Source organism: Lampris incognitus, chromosome 1 (assembly GCF_029633865.1).
Source record: "Lampris incognitus isolate fLamInc1 chromosome 1, fLamInc1.hap2, whole genome shotgun sequence".
Lineage (NCBI taxonomy): Eukaryota > Metazoa > Chordata > Actinopteri > Lampriformes > Lampridae > Lampris > Lampris incognitus.
In genome coordinates, this window is record NC_079211.1 from 123311609 (window position 1) to 123331803 (window position 20195).

Here is a 20195-nt window from a genome sequence, read left to right on the forward strand (position 1 = left end):
AATTCTTTCAAGACTTTGCATTGACTATAGAAAGCCTAACAGCAAATTCAACAGTTCAAAGTCATTATTTATTTTGGTCTGGGAATGTGTATGCTTTTAGGTATGTCTGTACTTTGACTGTTTGTCATTGTCCCAATGTAGTTGTCTTCAGGGAGCTGTAACCCACCTCTATTGTAAATGTCAGTGTACTTGTTATCACCATGTCCCTTCCCTGTCTCTGTCTTTTGCTCTGTCTCTATGTCTCAATTTTTTCCACCCTGTGATCCCTGCTCTTCATCTTTTACCTTCATCCAAAGCATCTGAAGCCTCTGCTTCCCTCTTCCTCCTCACAGCTCTTTGTTTTTCCTCCAGCCTCTGTTTTTCTGCGTTTGCCTCATCCCATCGTCCTGCCTCCATCAGCTTCTGGTCTGGCCTCAGGCGGCTGTCTGTCAATCCCACTCCATCCTCCAGTTCGTTTAGGGTCAACGCCAGCGCTGAGAAGTAGTACATGTTCTCAGCATTGTCTCTGAGACACCAAGGAGATCAGCAGACATAGATTGATGAGAGAGAGTCAGAGATTGACTACGCAACATGATAATGTACAAACAATCTCAATTCTAAATGGCTTCAAATTATAAGGCTCATACGTGATAAATCTTTGTAATGCTACAAGATGTTGTGGCAACTGTATGTGATCAGATTATTGTAGTTGATCATATAGTAGCTATACATTTCCTTGCTCAGTGATGTTAGACTGTGGTGGCCAAGGTAATGGGTGCTTACGGGAGAGGGTATTTTTTCCACAGTAGTTTGGGGGAAAGGGTCTGGTAGACAGTCTTCTGTTTTCCCTCAGATCCACTGCCGCCTCGGCTGCTCTGAACGATCTTGGCACTCTCTATCTTATCGTCCCATGTGCCTGACAGTATGTAGTGGGCCTGGCCCCCACTGTCGGTCACCACGCCTGTCACCTAAAGGGCAAGAAGTAAGGAAGGACATAAAGAGGAAGAAAATCATACAGGTGTTGTGTGGAAGCAAATGTTGTTTAAAACCAGATGGCTCAAAGGTCAAATGCCAACTATATTACCAAAAGCAGTCAAATAAATTGTATGCGATATTGAAATTATGATACATTTCCTTGTACTATCCAGCAGGAGGCAGCAACACACAATGTCACTGTTCACGAGCTAATGAGCTCATGCCAAGGTCAGGTATCAGCTAAGCCTGTTGACTGAAAGGAAGCATTTACCTTGCGCGAACTTCCCTGGAGAAATAGCTGTAGGGAGAGAACTTGAGCTGGCACGTCTCCTTTGTCCGCTGGTTCACAATCTCAATGTCACCGGACTACAGGGGGGTGAGTGGGTAGAAAACAGCAAGAGAACAGGGAGAGAATGGGGGGGGGGGGGGTCAGATGAGACAAGGGAGCCCAATACCTAAAAAGAACTTTTAAGTGATTTAAATCAAACAAAGAGGCACAGAGAACTAGGTGCTCTAGGATGATGCATGTTGCTACTGATGTTAAAGGATATAGTATATAGTACACGAAGTGTGTACTCTATTGGTGGGTTATTTCCTTTCTCTTCCTTCTTTAAAATCACAAGCATATCTAGAGAGATGCTAAAAGAGATGCAGGGAGTAACCAACGGATATCCAATTATTCTATAATAACAGCTTGCTGCCATACTTTGGTTTATATAGCTAGCCACAGGGATCTGATCAAATGAGACTCAGCACTAAATGTCTTCTGAGACTAATAATGTTGAGGTGTGTGTGTATATGAGTGTGTCAAAATCTCCCATATGGCTCTGTTTATTCAACTCGGTTTTATACTTCCACCCCCTCTTCCAAGCTTGTGCATATACAGTTGTCGTGGCATAGACTGACAGATGGACAGACAGACAAACAGACAGACAAACAGACAGAAAGCATAAATGTGAAAAAGGAACACAGTTAAAGGAAAAAAATATATAAAAATCTTCCTCTAAAATTGCAAGGGAATTATATGAATAAAAATCATGAAAAGCTCAAAATGGACATACATGATGTTCAGATATATGGGCAACCTATCCCTCCCTCCACTGGCTTTAACTGGGCCTCCTCACAGACATGACAGGCTGTTATTTTAAGACATTATTGGAGATCAAAGTGAGATAAACCCCCCAAAGACTGTGACGCTGTTTATTCATGTGCTGCAACGCTCTCCTCACAGCACTCTACCCTGCTGGCCTGGATTAAACACTAATGTTTCGCAAAGGAGAGGATGCTGCAACGAGGGTGTGACAGAATTAGTGGTGGTGTTGTGGATGAATGGATGAATGGCTACCAGTGAGGAGAACCAGTAAACACACTGGTCAATCCACAGCTTTCCCACAATGATATTGTGCACTGTGGAGGTGACCTTCCTCCATACATAGTGGTTCCCGCTGGAGTAGAACTGCAGATGAATGGCACCTTAGATCGTAAAGAGACAGACAGAAGAAAATGAGATCTTGAATGGATGTTATAGGAAGAGAGAATACTGACTGGCAACAACCACTCACAGAATATAGAAATACCATTTAGAATGATCTGCTACTGCAAGGAATTACAGCCAAGTGACATTTTAAGCTGTGGGGTCACTTTTTGATTCTGATTGGGGGGCTGATTGTAAACAAGGTCAGTTCAACCTGCAGGGTCCTGATCTGAAAACAGAAGCACAATCCTCATTATGCCCTACTTTTAAGCAATATATTCATCTCTGTTCCACAGCCACTTAACCCTAGATGATAAACAAGAATCTTACGCAAACCTCTTCCTTCCTCTTCATTTCTGTTTTTTTTCCCCCAAAGACATGACGTCTCACAGGAGACATGTAACGGGATGTGAAAAAGGCCACATAAATACTTGCAATACCTCGGTTATTAGACTAAGATCTATCAAATCTCCTTTATCTGGAGCCAACAGACCCTGGCCCTCTGTCACCCTATTACAGTATGTCCACACTTTATGCTTCTCCCACAAAGGGTCATAAAATCCTGATTCATTTTGCTCTGTTTTCTGGGGCTTTAGGATATGTTGGAGGAAAGGTCAGTGTCCTCTCTCATGTGATGTAGAGCACTTCTACCCTATACTTTACCTGGTTAATGATGTCGTAATTTGAGCCCGGAATTTATTTACACAAGAAAAAGAACAAGAATGTTTAGTGTCTCACCCAGTGGCATTATAGAGAGGTATTTGCCACGGAACTTGCTGGCTATGGTGATTTCCTGCCACAGGGTCCAGCCTCGTTGGGAAATCACATGATGAGCAGCTGCAGGGGGATGATGGCTCACCTGAGACAAGGGACAAGTTCACTCTTGCAATATGGAGGATTGTTTAATGGAACTACAAAACATGCTGTTATTTATCTGCTGCTTTGGAGAACACTGCAGTAGGCTGATCTGTATATGTTCAATGAATAGGGGAATCCTCTTTTTACCAGCTACAAGTAGCAGCCCCAATACATGTATCAGTATGGGCCTGCAAAAGAAATTAAAAAAACCAAAAACAAAATCCTAACCCCCCCCCCCCAAAAAAAACTCAACAGCTGTGCCATTACCTGCTCACACAGTGAGCGGTAGCCAAATTCCTCCAATCGGTCCAGCTCATAGGTCTCCCCAGCAGGGGGTTGAAGGGTTGGCTGTGCGGTGGACCGTGGTGGAGTAGGAGGAGACAGAGAAGGCAGCCACCAGGCACATCTGCTCAGAGAGGACTCGCAACGCGCCGCCTTGTCCAGCAACTCATGATACTCCAGGTCTTCTGTCAGGCGCTGTAGCATTGACAGTGGCTCATTGAAGTTGACCTGCGTGGGGCATACAGAAGGACACAGCAGTGTGTCTCAAGTGGTGTCACTATGATATTGTCTGTTCAACTGACAAATCTTATTCACAGTCAGTGAGATCCATGTTAAGCCGTGAGCAAAAGGTTTATTGGTCAAACAGAAAGAGGCCCGTGCCCCAACACACTCACGGGCATGGGAATTTTGGAGAGCTCCTTGCCAATACAGTTCTTCATGATGCTCCAGAGGTTTAGGGAGTAGTTTGGCTTGTCTGGAATATGGGTCCGTCGCTGTCTGCGGGGCTGCAGCTCCTTCCCTGACAGATCATTACAGCTTGGAGACACCTGAAGTTGCAGGGCGGGAAGAGGAAGGCACGAGGGCCTTTCAAACATTGGAAATGGTATGGAATGTGAAGTGCTGTGAGGCAGAAAGACTGTCAGGTTCATGGACAGCTTGCCCAGATTTCAGCTCATCACCAAGTGGAGACAGAGTGACAGAGCAAGCAGATGAATAAAGGAGGAAATGAGAGAGAGAGAGAGAGAGAGAGAGAGAGAGAGAGAGAGAGAGAGAGAGAGAGAGAGAGAGAGAGAGAGGAGAGAGAGAGAGAGAGAGAGAGAGAGAGAGAGAGAGAGAGAGAGGAGAGAGAGAGAGAGAGAGAGAGAGAGAGAGAGAGAGAGAGAGAGAGAGAGAGAGAGAGAGAGAGAGAGAGAGAGAGAGAGAGAGAGAAATGGGCAATAGAAGGGACAGATGGGTTTGAGAAAGGAGAGAGTGGGAGCGAAAGTGCAAATAATATGGAGTGAGAGAGAGATGGAGAGAGAAGAAGAAAGAATAGATGTCTGACTAGTAATTAAGATCTAAAGGAATGATGTAGGGAACAGCTGCATGTCTCTGGCAAACAGAGGTGACAACATGGCTCTGGGAAGAACGTACAAAGGCTGTGTGTGTATGTGTGTGTGTGGCAGGGGGTGGGGTGGGGTAGTTGGGTGGCAGTAGATGTTGTGAGATTCTTTTTGGTTAGAAGCTTGAGTAAAGTATTGAAGAGTGGTAAATTAAATGGTAAATGGATTGGATTTATATAGCGCTTTTCCAGCTGTAATAGTCACTCAAAGTGCTTTACAATAAGTGAAGGCCTCACATTCATCCATGCGCACACCCATGCGTGCACACACACACACACACACACACACACACACACACACACACACACACACAGTCATACACCAATGGCGGTGTCAACCAATCCTGTTGTGGGCATGACAGAAGGTGCAGCACAGATAGATCGTGCCAAGTTCATTGTAATTACTGCACAAATAATCTAATAATAATAATAATATGTTTATTATACCTTCTTTTTTTTTGCCAAATCATGTTTCCTCGTGGCCTGGTAGCAATTTTTTTGTGGTCCAGTGCCAGTCCATGACCCGGTTGTTGGGGGCTGCTGTTCTAGAGTACTACATGAAAGAGTTACATTGTTCCATCTCGAGTTGAGTCATTTTTTTTCTCCCCAATTGTACCCTGGCCAATTACCCCACTCTTCTGAGCTGTCCCAGTTGCTGCCCCCCCCCCTCCCCCTTTGCCGAGCCGGGGAGGGCTGCAGACTACCACATGCTTCCTCTGATACATGTGGAGTCGTGAGCCATCTCTTTTCACCTGATAGTGAGGAGTTTCACCTGGGGGACGTAGTGCGTGGGAGGATCATGCTATTCCTCTCAGTTCCCCCTCCCCCCCCAAACAGGCGCCCCGACCGACCAGAGGAGGTGCTACTGCAGCGACCAGGACACATACCCACATCCAGCATCCCACCAGCAGACACGGACAATTGTGTCTGTAGGACACCTGACCAAGCCGGAGGCAATACTGGGATTCAAAATGGCAATCCCAGTCTTGGTAGGCAACGGAATAGACCGCTATGCTACCCGGATGCCCTGATTTAAGTCATTTTTTTGATTGGAAGATGTGGAAGTGGAATCCGGTGCATGTAGTTACAGCCAGGTGATGAAGCCGTTGTTGCGGTAGAGTTGACAGTCTATATACAATTTTATCAATACCGATCAATACTGCTCTTCTTCCCTTTTTACAGTATTGTTTCATGATTGGTACCAATTTCTTTCTTCCATCCGAATCTCATGTGGGTATTGATTGTTCATGCCATAGGTAGTTCTTTCTAGTTCCTTTTACTCAGCTCTTCACTAACTATACTTAGCACAAAAAGTAAGGAAATTTGTGTTTGGTAGATTATTTCTTTGTTGTAACAATTCTTCTTGGCAATAAATCTTTTACCGTTAGAAAGCCTGTTTCTTTCCCTTTTAAATGGTGCCACATTTTTAAGGAACATGCATTTGTTGGATGAGCAGCAGAGCTGAGTATGTGGGTTGCGCCCATGAAAAATTTGCCAAATCTTCTCTGCCAGTGCCAAACAGCTTATTTTGCTGTTGCTGTTGACTCTTGTTTTGAGCTTCTGGTACCCCAGGTGCTGACAATGCAGCTGCCTAATATAAGATTTATTGCCAAGAAGCATTGTTACGACAAAGAAATAATCTACCAAACACAAATTTCCTTACTTTTTGTGCTAAGTTTATTTTTGTTTGTGCTACTGTTATTTTTTGCGCCAATGTGGTGGACTCGGTCGGTGGAAGGTGATGTTTATGGTGTCATGTTAGTTTCAGGGTTTGTTCAGTTTTTCCCATGAATAAGATTGTCATGCATGCTGTGGCACTGGATATCTAGAATGGTTTCTTTAATTTCTTCATAACTTCATGGTTTTGACCTGCGCAAGGAGTGTGTTGACAACTTTGGGTAACTGGTTGGAGTGAGATTTTGATGCCATGGGCTTAATCACGCATACATGCACATATTTGGACTTAATTCACCATCGAGGTTTAAAAAAGTATGCAGCTTACACATGTAGCAGATGAGGGAGCTTAGGTCTAAGATTTAAGGATATAGCCTGACTACACCACCCCGGGACTTCCACTCACAATTCTCACAATATTAGAAATACTAACCCTATAAAGGGTACACAGGTTCGTTCACTAATGAAAGTCAAAGATGTGTTGTTTCCGATATCAAAACTATGTTTTATTGAATGTTCACAATTTAGGAGGGCAATAACAAGGGTTTACAGGGAGAGGAGAATCAGAATGGTAGCAAGAACCAGACATAAACAAAAACAAATGAACACGGAAACCTATCCTACTCCAGACACATAGCTAATACATGAATGCGCGAGCGCACGCACGCACACGCACACACACACACACACACACACACACAGGCCTATTTTGGCCTAGTACAGCTATAAGCAGCAGGCTTGGACTTGATTATCATTTGTACCGGTGGTTTGTATTTGTAGCAGCATGGTTGAATCTGATTGCCTTTGATGCACATAATGAATGGCAGCATCATATCTAGTGCTAGTCTGTTTCTACACTGTTTTATTCAGGCCAATTTTTGAGAAGACTCGTTTTGCATCCGCATTAGACTAAGGTAGGCATAGAACAAGCTGTGTCAGCAAAAAAAAAAAAAACCAACAAATGCCATTGTTTAGTGTTGCTTTCATTATTTTCTCTGCCGTGCACTTAACGTTAGACAGCTAACGCAAGCTAGCTAGCTGTTTACATGGCTTAAGCTAGTTTTAAGCTTACTCTGTAACTTACAGAGCATTAATTCAAAACAAATATCACAAACACATTGGGTTTGCTATGATTGACAGCTGTCTTGGTCACTTAACTTGGCTTGGTTTATGCCATGTTAGTTGGAGAGCTGGCTTGCATGAACGACTTCTGAGCTCCAGGCTGTGAACTTGAGCAGCTGTCTGACCAACATGGAGACTGTCCACCATCAGAAAGTAATTTAATATGTAGCCCCATAGAAACGACCGGTTTTTGAATACTCAGCTATCTTCTAGAGTCAAAGTAATTCGCTTAGTTTAACCATTACTAGACCAGAAAGACGTTGACCATAATGCATTCGCCTGTTCAATCCTGTTGCTGTCGCACTGTTTTGGCATGAGATTTGTTTGGGTAGCGTGAGTACATTAGGCTAAAGGTGAAAGCGTGTATCACACGCCATAAGTTTGAGAGTTGGCAACCCCGGGACTGTAAATTTTAGCTCCTTGTTTTCAATCTGTGGTGTTTCAATTGTGATTAGCTGTATTCAAAACTCGCCTTAAGATCTTTTATGTCCACATAAAGTAATTCCAGAATTGACTATTTATTGATTCAAGTACACTGACCTCAATGGTAGTGGTTCCATCATCTGTTTTGGTGGACCAATCTTGCCTGGATTGTTTCTGTGGTTGACTCATGACTCATAGTCTGTGAAAGTAGTCATTGATGACATTTTCTAAATTTTCCAGATTTTGATGGTATAATCCAGAAAATTTTGACGGTTTGGTTTGTTTGATCGCTGTTTCAGATGAGTTTGGAAAGAACTTTAGGTTACTTCCGTAACCCCGGTTCTCTGAGTAGCATGAGTGAGACGTCTCACTATGGGATATGCCCCCTCACGTATTCACAGACGCACCTGTACCATTACGCCAGCCCTGATTGGCTGGCAGTCATGATGTCTGCGTCAGGGCCCTGTGCCTTATATATGATTGACGCAGCGTCACTCGTCATTCAAAACAGTTTGGTGAGACAAAACGGTCTGGTGAGACATCTCACTCATGCTACTCACGAGAACCGGGGTTACGGAAGTAACCTTAAGTTCTCTTCCATATCATCTGTTTCAGTGTCTCACTATGGGATATGGAGACTCCCGTATTGCCAGACAAGCTTAACTCAATGACTGACCACCAGCCCCCCCCTCACAAAGAAGTGTGTGGGTGAGGCAGGTCCACTGAGGAACCCACACTCAAGACACCATGAGCAAGGCTTGAAGCTGTAACATCCAACTTATAAAACCCTGCAAATATGAGGAGCAATGACCAGCTAGCTGCCACACAGATATCCTGACTAGAGACCCCCCCTAAACAAGGCCCAAGAGGTCGCATGACCCCTAGTAGAGTGTGCCCGCAACCCAGCCGGAACCTGAAGGCCTGAGTTGGAGTAAGCCAGCATGATAGCATCCACTATCCAGTGAGAAAGTCTTTGTTTGGTGATGGACTTGCCCCTGTGGGGCTCAGCCCAGGACACAAACAACTGATCCCCTTTCCTGAAGGCCCTTGTTCTCGCCACATAAGTGTGTAAAGCATGAACTGGGCACAACATATGCAGCTGCTGCTGCTCCACAGAGCTGTGAGGAGGTGGCTGAAAAGCCATCAGGTCCACTGGCAAGCATGGATTGACCACTTTAGGGATGAAAGCAGGATTAGGCTTCAAGGTCATCCCAAGGTTCCCTGGGATGAACTGCATACAAGTAGGATGCACAGACAGAGCGTGACTATCACTCATATGCTTAGCCGTAGCCAAAGCCAACAACAAAGCCACCTTAAAAGACAACATTTTCATGTCTATGTGTTTCAGTGGCTCAAAGGGATGACTGGTGAGGGCCTCCAGAACTACAGTCATATCCCAGGAGGGTGACATAGGCTTAGAGCTGGGTAACAGTCTCTGTGCACTCTTCATAAACCGAGAAACAAGGGGATGCTGGCCTGCCGGTTTACCATCAAAACCAACATGGCAAGCGGAAATAGCAGCCAAGTGAACCTTGACAGTAGAAAATACCTTCTTCTTGTCAATCAGGTCCTGTAGAAAGGACAAAATTGCACCATCTGAACATTGAAAGGGAATTTCCTATGCACTAGCACACCATTTCTCAAACACTCTCCACTTACAGTCATAAAGGGACCTGGTGGGTGATGCTCTGGCATTCTGAATCGCATTAATGACACTCTGTGATAGTCCAGTATGTCTTAAATTAAACCACTCACAGGCCAGGCCCACAGGGCGAGCCCCTCTGGGTGGGGGTGAAATATCTGCTTGCACGCCTGAGAGAGGAGGTTCTCTATGCAGCGGGAGGCACCACGGGTGAGAAACTGCTTCACTTCCGCCAGCCAGTGCATGGATAGCCAGTGAGGAGCGATCAAAATCAGGGAAAGACGATCCTCCCACACCCTGCACAATGTCAAGGAAATCAAGACCAGTGCGGGAAACATATATAGTGGAACGTGCAGCCACTCGTGCGCGAACGCATCCACTCCCTTCAATGCACTCTGGTCATGCAGGGAGAAAAACAGTGGGCACTGTGAATTCTCCCCCCATGCAAACAGGTCCACTGTTGCACGGCCAAACCATGTCCAAATCTGATCCACTACAGCCGGGTGCAGTTCCCATTCTGCGTTAAAGGGGATTCCCTCAGGACAAGAGGTCTGCACCCAAATTCTGAATCCCAGGGACGTGCGTTGCTCTTACAGAGAGAGATGCTCATCACTCCACAGTATCAATTTGCGTGCCAATATGTGCAGCTGTTGGGAGTGCAGACCTCCCTGGTGGTTGATATAGGCCACTGCAGTCATGTTGTCTTGTACTCACCAGCGCATGATGCCCCCGGAGAAATGTCAGAAAATGTTTTAGCGTTAGAAACACTGCTAGAAACTCCAAGTAGTTTATATGGGTGTGATAGAGATGTGTGCTCCAGACCCCATTTACTGCCCTGCCTTCGAAAACACCGCCCCAGCCCGATAGGCTGGCATCCGTTGTCACTACTTTTCTGGCCGATATCATGTCCATATGCACACCCTCCATCAGGAGAGAGCTGTTTCCAAGGGTGAAGTGCAAGAGCGCATGACGCAGACACCGTAACCCTGTGGGGTCTGTGGCACATGGGGTCCAGTCTGAGAGAAGCCACCCAACGCTCTATGTTGATAAGACTCCTCGTGACCCCCCCCTTTTTTTTAACAAATCCTACATTGAGTCTGTATTAACATTTTCTGTAATCTGCTGGTATGGCAATCTCAGCATCAAATCCAGAACTGCTCTTTCCAAAATGGTGAAAGTCAACAGTAAAATCCTAGGTTTCCAGCAAAGTAACCTAAAGGCTAAATCCATCCTATTAGTCAGTGCCCACCCCCTTCACTCTTGAGTTTCAGCTCCTACCTTCTGACTCCTGGTTAAGATTTCCCCCTGTAAAGAGTAACAGATACAGGCACTCATTCACTCCCACCGCCATTTCCCTTCTGAACTCAGGCCAGGGGGGTAGAGAGTAGTGATGGTGTTGTTCTTTGATGATGATAATAGTGACAATGATGATGATAGTTGTGACAATGTTTCACGAGGCTGCCAACCTTGGCTAACTATGTTGATTTTGTTTATGACGAAGTTGTTGGCTATGTTGTTTTGAATAAGGTTGTTGAATTGTACTTACATATCCATGTTGTATTTACATTAGTGACATGTTGATCTTGTAATTGATGTCTGGAAATTCAGCACTTTACTCTTGTATGCAATTCTAAGATTGGGAAGATCAACCTTGGACCACTGTTGTCTTCTCCGAGTCCATGACATCCAGTGCCCTCCTTACCCCCAGTTTGATGTACCAGATGTAGTCTTTCTGTATTTTATCATCTTGTATCTGCCTTGCTGCAAATCTAATTGCCCTCTGGAGACAAATAAAGTTTAAAGTTGAAGTTGAAGGTGAAATAAGTAAATGAATAGGTTGTGAACTCTCTTGACAGCATGTTTGAATGTAAAGTGAGACCATGAAGGGCAGCATTGTGCTAAAAGTCATAAGTCCCAATAGTCACAGCTGTTAAAAAGACAGACACTTACGTGATCATCCTGATTCCAGTCGTTGGCTTGGCCTCCGCTTGCTCCACTCAAGTTACTTTGAGAACGCCTGCAACAAAATGAAAACATTTTCTTTACTTAACAGTGAACACCAAAAGAAGATAGTAGACTAAGTGCATATCACTGATGACTGTGCCACTCATAAAGTTTAATAATTGCCAGTGTTGCTGTAGGGGTTGAGAGATGTGTTGAAATAGCTGAGCTAAAATGATGATGAGCAAGGAAATACTATCCTCAGATGTGCAGACACATTGTTCATTACTATAAAAAGGAGATTGAGACAGCAGGTGCTCTGCAAAAACAGGGCAAAACTGATGTAAAAAGGCTGACTGAAAAAGAGCAAAAATAAGTGTTAAAAACATAAAGATAAGTTGGAAGGATGAGTGCACAAGCAGCAGTAAGAATCTGAATGCTTTACTTTCCATAGGAAATCATGGAAAGGGTTGGTTTACAAACCAGGAAGCAGGAATTGAAGGCCAGTCTATTTTGAACCGAAAAGGGCGAGAATGTCTGGCAAGACTGAAGGAATGCATGAGATGAGCATTCAAAAAAATGTAAAAAAACAACAACAACAAAACACAAACAACAAAACACAAACAACAGATTGCCTATTTCCACTGTGTTGGTCGCTGAAATGAATGTTTGGACTACCACATTACTCTTTCAAAATGAAGAACACATAAATGGGTAATGCCCATTCTTCAAAAAATGAATACTGTATTTAATAGATATAGTTATGGCTGCATGTGTTCCCTGTGCTCTTTGTCCCCCTTTCTTCTCCTGTCTCCTCTAGCTCCGCCCAGGTGTGCTACATCTGATTGCTCAATGAGGTGCACCTGGCCTGGGAATGAAGCACTTAAGAGTGCCTGTTCCAGCATCACAAGATAGAAGCTTCTAGGGGTGGGGGACTGCTGGTCTTGCTGCCTCTCAGCCTGGGAGTTTGGGTTGCTGGTGTGTTTTGACTTTGTCTTTTTGTAGTCTTGATTTAGTGTCTTGGTTGTTTGTATACCTTTTTGTTAACAAATCTCATGGATTTGGTTGTTTTTCCTGTGGTTGAGTGCTGTTCGCTTCATAGAGCTGCCTTGGGGTGGGTATAACAAATGGGGGGGGGGGGGGGGGCTCGTCTGGAACGGGACGTCCACAAGGTGAGATAAATGTATGTAAATTTTTGTGGGTATCTAATCAGCCTTTTTTTGAGTGTAGTGGTCATCTTTTGTTGGTTCATTTGTAGTTGTTGCTGCTTGTTTAGTTGTGCTTTTGCCTGGTTAACTTTCAACAGCTTGGAGTTTTGAGCACCTTGACTAGATAGCCACCAGGTAGGTTTGAAGAGCTCGCCATGTTGTAGTTTTGTCTTATTTTTGGTGGAAATCCTGAGTGGGGGCATGCGTCAGTGTATTGCACTTGGCTACGTCTTTGGTGATGCACTGAGTTTAATGGTTAAAGTCACCTTGAGCTTGACAACACATTGAAAACTAGCTAGGTTAGTTAGCTATCCCAGTAGGCAGGTTGGGGTGCCTCTACAGCTTAATTCCCTGGGGTTTTTTTGCATTTTACACAGTACCTAGGGGTGTGGGTGGGGGGTTGTTGAGACGACTACTTTGTTTGATCGCTTCATCTTGTAATAGTGATAAATACTTGTGGTTTGTGGCCTTTTGTAACTGCACTTGACATTTGTTGGGTCATTTGTAGGTTGCTGTTTAGGTGTAAGTTGGCAATATTTGTGTACAGTGGTTGACTATTGTGTGACCACTTACTATTATAGTAGTTGCAGTCTACTTTTGGTGTGGTCACTTGTGTTAATTTAATTGCAACACATTTTGATCATCGGATCTTAATGTGGTGGGTGTGATCTGTCAGTTTGTGCTGCTGGTTTCCTACATCCATCACAGTAACTTGTGTAAGTAGATGACCACATGGTGGCTGTTCATTTTTGTTGGTGCATGGCAGCAACTTTGTAGTTGGTCTACTTGTTGTGACTTTTTTTGGTTTGTGGCTGTTGTGCTCCACTTGCTGGTCACCTGCGTTACTGTTTTTGTCAGTACACACACATCTTTGTTTGGTTTTATGGCGTTTTCTTTTTCACCTTATGATGGTAGTCATTTTGTACCTAGTAAGAGCGGAACCCCCCCCCCCCCCCCCATTAGGCTACTTGTGTGGTTGCTGCTCATTCTTAAACCCAGTGGCAACATCTTGATGGGCCCTTTCATGTGTGATAAGCTCTTGTTTGTTCCACATGTCACCCAAGTTGAAACCTTATCAGCAGTAGTCCCAATTTGTTGTGACTTGTCTGCATATTGTTTACTTCATGTTGAGGTGCCAAGAGTTGTCTTGGTGTACTGCTGGGCCTTCTGAGCAACACTGTTAGGTTCTAGAAGGTAGTGAGGTGTTTTTCTGAGTCTTCTGGATTGAGAGTGGTTTTGGTCTGTGGAGGTTTTGCTTTAGGGAAATGCCTCCCCTCTCTTCTCCCTCCACTGAAGAAGGTCATAACCTTTGTGTGAACTGATTAAGAAATATCATATAGTTTATTTGTTTCAGAAAATGTGACTTGGGCCATTATTTTAAGAAGGTGATATGCAAATTGCCTTGACCATTAATTGGTTACAATGGCCATGTGTACTATTCAGAAGATTGGGGAATAGTTGCAATTGCAAGATGGTGACAGGTGTACTCTTAACCCCCCCCCCCCCCCCCGTTCAGGGATGGTAGTTCCCTCTTCATAGATGGCTGCTTTGATTCCCTGTTCAAACCTCCCTATCAAGGATGTGCACATCATCCTTGAATGAGGGGCCACTGGCCTTTAGATGGGTGTACACTGTGGAGTCCTGGCCTGATGAGGTAGAGCTTCTGTGTTGTGCCATCCAATTCGCCAGAGTCTGTTTGGATTCCCCGCTGTGCAATTCATGGCAATCTTCCCAGCACTTAACAGTGTACACTATATTGCCCTGTTTATGCTGGGGGACCTGATCCTTTGGGTGGACCAATTTCTGGCGCAGCATGTTTTGGGGTTGGAAAGCAATCGAGATGTAGTGTTTGCAGTCATCAAGCCACTCTTAAAGAATAATCTAGACACTTCACTAAAGAACAATTGCAGGCCCATATCAAACCTCCTGTTTCTGAGTAAAATCACAGAAAAAAGCTGTTTTCCAGCAGTGGAACAACTTCTTGGCACTAAACGGTTTTGAGATCTCCCAGTCGGGATTTTGACCACAGCACTGAGACTGCCCTTGTTAAGGTCTTTTATGACATTTGCCTAAACATAGCCACTGGCAGAATCTTAGTCCTGGTAAGTATTGAAGTGATGCATTTGACACTGACCACAACCCATTACTAGACAGACTAAAAAAAAAAAAAAAAAAAAAAAAAACCTGGGTGGGACTTTCTGACACTAAACCGGGTTGAAACCTACTTAAAAGGACAGGGACTACTTTGTGTCTATAGGTAATTACACATTTGAGTGGACAAAAATGACCTGTGGAGTTTTCCAAGGCTTCATTCTGGGGCTGCTTCTGCTTAACATGTGTATATGTTCCCACTAGTTCAAATTATGGAAAACGACAATGTTACCATAATTATGCAGGTGACACATATTTAGATAACCATATCACCAGGGACTGTAATCACATAAGTGCTTTATATATATATATATATATATATATATATATACATTTATTTCTAGTTTTTTTTCCCCCTTTATCCCACCCGATTAACCCAATGGTATAGGGCTGAAAATCTTGTCGAATAACTCCTGGCTCATGTTTCCACAGGAAGGAGATAGTCGTAACACCAACTTCCTTCAAACTTGTCGCCTGCTCTTGCTATTTTACGTGCTGAAGCCTCGCATGGATTGCATTACCTTCAGGCCGTGAAGGAGACACGGGGAGAATGCTTTCGGTTGCTTGGCTGCAGGCGCCCAGAGGGGTCACGGGAGAATGACGAGTCCCCGAACACCACCGATCTACACCCACTATCCCTCAGCTAAGGGTGGCCTAATGAATGCCTTACCCCGCGGACACTCTGGCCATGACCGGTTAAGGCAAGTCTGGGCTATGAACCTCCCAGCCACATGACGAGCGGATTGCAAGAACGGCAGTTTATTCCACTCAGCCATCAGTGGCCCCACGTAAGTGCATTGAACAAATCAACGATTGGATGTCTCAGAATTTTCTTCAATTAAACAAAGATAAAACTGAAGTAATTGTCTTTTGAAGCCAAGGAAGAACAATTAAGTCAGCTCTCGGCTACAATTGGTAATGTTAAAAACCACAAACCCAAGTCAGAAATCTTGGTTTAGCCATGGACTCAGACTTGAATTTAAATAGCCACATTAAGATAAATGCAAAGTCATCCTACTATCACCTGAAGACTATATCAAGAACTAAAGGATTTATGTCTCAGCAGGATTTGGAAAAACTTGTCCATGCATTTTATCGTCACTCGACTACTGTAACGGCATCTCCACAGGTCTCTAGTCTTTGCACTGGCTTCCTGTCCGTCAAAGAATTGATTTTTAAAATGCTGCTCTTGGTTTATAAAGCACTGAATGGTTTAGGCCAAAATACATTTCTGATCTTCTGCTATGCTATGAATCATCCAGACCTCAGATCATCTGAGATGGGTCTGCTTTCTGTTCCCAAAGTCAAAACTTAACATGGAGAGGCAGCGTTCACTTTTTATCCACCACATATCTGGAACAAACTCCCAAAAAAACTGCAACCCTGTTCTTTTAAATCAAGGCTGAAGACTTTCCTGTTTGCCACTGCCTTTTATTATATCAAATTTGAAGCTTTTGATTATCACCTTGCACTGTAACTTTTACTCTTTTTGTTTTTAAATTCGTTCTGTTGCCTTTTATATAAAGCGCTTTGAATTACCTTGTGGCTGAAATGTGCTATACAAATAAAATTTGCCTTGTGCGTGTTATCTTTTAACATACAGCAGCTTTGGTAAGTAGCACTCGTTTCCTCATTTTAAGTGCCAAGTACACTTCATTTCAATGCATAAATCATTGTAATTTGTCATGGTGAACTCTGTGTTCTTAGTGCCACTTTAAATGTCTTTGTACGTGTTCCCTGTGCTGTTTGCCCCTTTTCCTCTCCTGTGCTCGCTAGCTCTGCTCAGATGTGCTACATCTGATTGCTCAATGAGGTGCACCTAGCTTGTGAATGAAGTACTTAAGAGCACCTGTGCCAGCATCAGAAGAGAGAAGCTTCTGGCATGGGGGACTGCTGGTCTTTCTGCCTCTCAGCCTGGGATTTTGGGTTGCTGTTGGGTTATGACTTTGCGTCTTTAGGTAGTCTTGGTTGTGTTATAAATGCCACCAATTTGGTAAAGATGTTTTTCCTATGGTTGATTTGGGTCAGTGGTGAAGGGTTATTCGGCCCACAGGGCCGCTTAAGAGTGAGCAGTAACAACATATTTTCTAACTATATGGATTTTGTCAATCACCAACTTTAGTACATGTTTTTGGATCCTTTGTATAACATTGTGTTTTCATTGTTTAATAGTACTATCAGTATAATTTTATTCACTTTCTATATTCCCAAGGTATGGGAAATACAGACGGGTAGATGAGTCAATAATGGCAGATTGATGCTGGGAGAAGCACACAATTTTCACTTGTTGTGGCTTGTGGGCCATACTAATCGACCTGTAAATGTATGCTGTTGAAATTTGAACTAGGCTGTTTTGTTATGCCTGAACTGTTTAGACAACCATTTGCTAGAATTCATAATCAGTGGAACCTTTTTACTGATGCATTCAAGTTTGGAATTGACACTTAAAACCAGAAAGGGATCAATTTAAACTACTCAGTGAAAATGCAATCATTAGTGGCTTTTATATTCATATGTCACTTATTTTATATTGTATTTTAAGCTTGTGCAGCACTTTGGTTCAACTGTGGAGGTTTTAAATGTGCTATATAAATAAACTTGACTTGACTTTTAAAAGTTGCTACACACGTGGTTGGCGAGACTGACCTGTGCTGTGTGTGCTCAACAGCGGTCACTGTGATGAACGCAGGTGAGTCCTCCATGGCATCAAAGTACTCAGTATCTTCATCATCACTTGCGTCCTCTTTGAGTGGCCTTTCACTCCCTTCTGTAAGGACACAGGCCATATCATGTAATCGCACATTCACAAATGTACGACATCAGAAGAACTTTAATACAACTGTTTGTATTGTACATGGCTAAATGAGAAACTGGCAAATCACATACCCATGGTGATTAATCAAGGATAAGCTTAGGTAAATAGGTTGACTAATCAAAATACTTTCAGGCCCTCAGGGTATGCTTCTTTTGCCAAAAAGTTCAATTTTTAATCTTGTACATCTTAATTTCACATGGAGAATGGAGCAGAAGAGTACACATCTTTCTAGGATGCAATAATTTATATCCTATGAACCAATTTAGATCTAAGAAAAGTTTTCTTCCAAACCCCTTTAGTTATTACAAAGGAATCTGATTATAAACCTTTTACTATGGCAAACACCTCATTTACTGTCTGGTCTGTAAGCTCATTAGTTCCTATAATATTAGACCTAAGGCCAGTCACGCCACGACTGTCGAGAAGTTAGGATGGGTTCCGGCGAGAGTTGCAGTAATTGAAAGCACACAGACTGTGGGTCTCACCCTTGCCAGGGGTGGGGGCACTGGGTGTGTTGGCAGCGAGTGCGGGGGCCTCCCTCCAGGCTCTCTCCAGACTGTTATGCTGCTTAGCTAGCTGCTCAATGGTCTCCTCCAGGTGGGTGCGCTGCTCTCGCTCATACTGCAGCGCCCGCTGCCATCTCCGACTGTGGGTTTCTGCTAGGTCCAAGAAGTCCCGGCACGCCTGGGAGAAAAAATCACAAGCACACAACAAACATTAGCTATGCTGATAAATACATGTGCAATACCTCCTCAGATTTTTTTTATTCCATATGGGATTTGATTTTTTTTAAACAGTATATTTTTTCTTTAAGATACGTGTAAAAAAATAATTTTTTTTGATGTGATAGTTCATTCCCCAAAAAGCCACTTTATTTGTCGTATTCTTACAATGAAATTGTTCACTGCATTTAACCTATCCTATTGTATGGGAGCAGTAGGCAGCTGCAGTGCCCAGAGACCAACTCCAGTTCGTCTTTCCATTGTCTTGGTAAGGGGCACAGACAGGAGTATTAACCCTAATATGCATGTCTGTTTGATTGTGGGAGGAAACCGGAGCACCCGGAAATCCACGCAGACACAGGGAGAACATGCAAACTTCACACAGAAAGGACCTGGGACAGCCTGGGGTTCGAACCCAGGACCTTCTTGATGTGAAGCAACAGTGCTAACCACTGGGCCACTGTGCTGCCCAATACCTTAAATACATTATTATTCCCTGATTTTCATAGGTTGATTTCTCTTAGCTCTTGCTCATATCTTTCATGTAAATAATAATAATAATACATTTTATTTGTGGGCGCCTTTCAGAGCACTCAATGACATCTTACAGAACATAGTTTTTAAAAAAGCACTATCAGACAGCATAAAATCAAAAAGCAGGGTAGACAAAAAGTTAATACAACAGATAAGTATAAAATCATCATCTGCACAAAACTCAGTGAAGCATGGATCAGACTGATTATGCCAGTTTGAAAAGGTACATTTTGAGATGGGATCTGAAGGTTGAGAGTCAATGTTGTGAATTTCTTGTGGAAGAGAGTTCCATGGGCGGGGGGCAGAATGACTGAAGGCTCTAGACCTCATGGTAGTCAAGCGGGCCCATGGTGTAGTGAGTTGGAGAGCAGTAGAGGATCTGAGAGTGTGGGAGGGCGTGTGGATATGAAGGAGTTCAGAAAGATATGAAGGAGCTAGGTTATTAAGGGCTTTAAAGGTGAGAAGCAGTATCTTGAAGTCAATACTGTATTTAACAGGGAGCCAGTGGAGTTGCTGAAGAACAGGAGTGATATGATCTATGGAAGGAGTTCTGGTCATGTTACGGGCAGCTGAATTCTGGACCAACTGAAGTTTATGAAGACACTGGAGGGGAAGACCCAAGAGGATAGAACTGCAGTAGTCAATACAGGATGTAACCAGGGTGCGACGAGTATGGCGGTGCTGTTACGTGTATGTGATGGGCGAAGACGATTAATATTGCGTAAGTGAAAGTATGCAGAACTTCCTTTTATCTACTAGGACTGTCTGTTATTCTTTTATGCAAGAAAGGAAATCCTTTTATAACCACTATGTTGAAACTTTTATTAATCTCAGTAAGGAAGTCTCTAGATTATTTTTTATAAAGAAAAGTCAGCAGGTTATGATTTAATTTCAACACAGCATCTTCAGCTGATGGGCTGATTGTAAAAAATGGGGATGGAATGAGAGACGTAAAGAGATTCAATCATGTAAGTATCAATTAATGTAATCAAGACTATTTATCACTGTTGTATCAGGCCATCATCATTATGTCAATTAGTCATCTCCCAAGCTCTTTATAGTCCTGTAGCACACTGAGTTTACAAAGATGGTAAAATGATGAGTAAGAGGCAAAACCCTTGATTGCAGAACAGAATATGTTTCTATTAAAAGGCTCATAAGTCGTATACACATTTCCTCATTGTGTATACGACACAGTTTAATTCAATTTAAGGTGCTTTACCGTCTTCACTACTCGGGGGACAAGCTTGCCAGAATCTTTCCTACCGCAGACCCTGGCTGTCCGAGGTGTAG

General features: G+C 43.4%; 1 protein-coding gene across 1 annotated transcript in view; it reads right to left on the reverse strand.

The window, feature by feature from the left end:
- The window catches only part of osbp2b (oxysterol binding protein 2b), a 96235-nt gene that overhangs the window by 4836 nt on the left and 71204 nt on the right, over nucleotides 1-20195 (reverse strand). The window contains 12 exon segments of the mRNA XM_056274790.1: nucleotides 285-505; nucleotides 763-947; nucleotides 1231-1320; nucleotides 2321-2427; nucleotides 3167-3287; nucleotides 3554-3617; nucleotides 3619-3700; nucleotides 3703-3796; nucleotides 3964-4116; nucleotides 11482-11548; nucleotides 17478-17598; nucleotides 18132-18330. Of these exon segments, the coding sequence (XP_056130765.1) occupies nucleotides 285-505; nucleotides 763-947; nucleotides 1231-1320; nucleotides 2321-2427; nucleotides 3167-3287; nucleotides 3554-3617; nucleotides 3619-3700; nucleotides 3703-3796; nucleotides 3964-4116; nucleotides 11482-11548; nucleotides 17478-17598; nucleotides 18132-18330 (1504 nt within the window).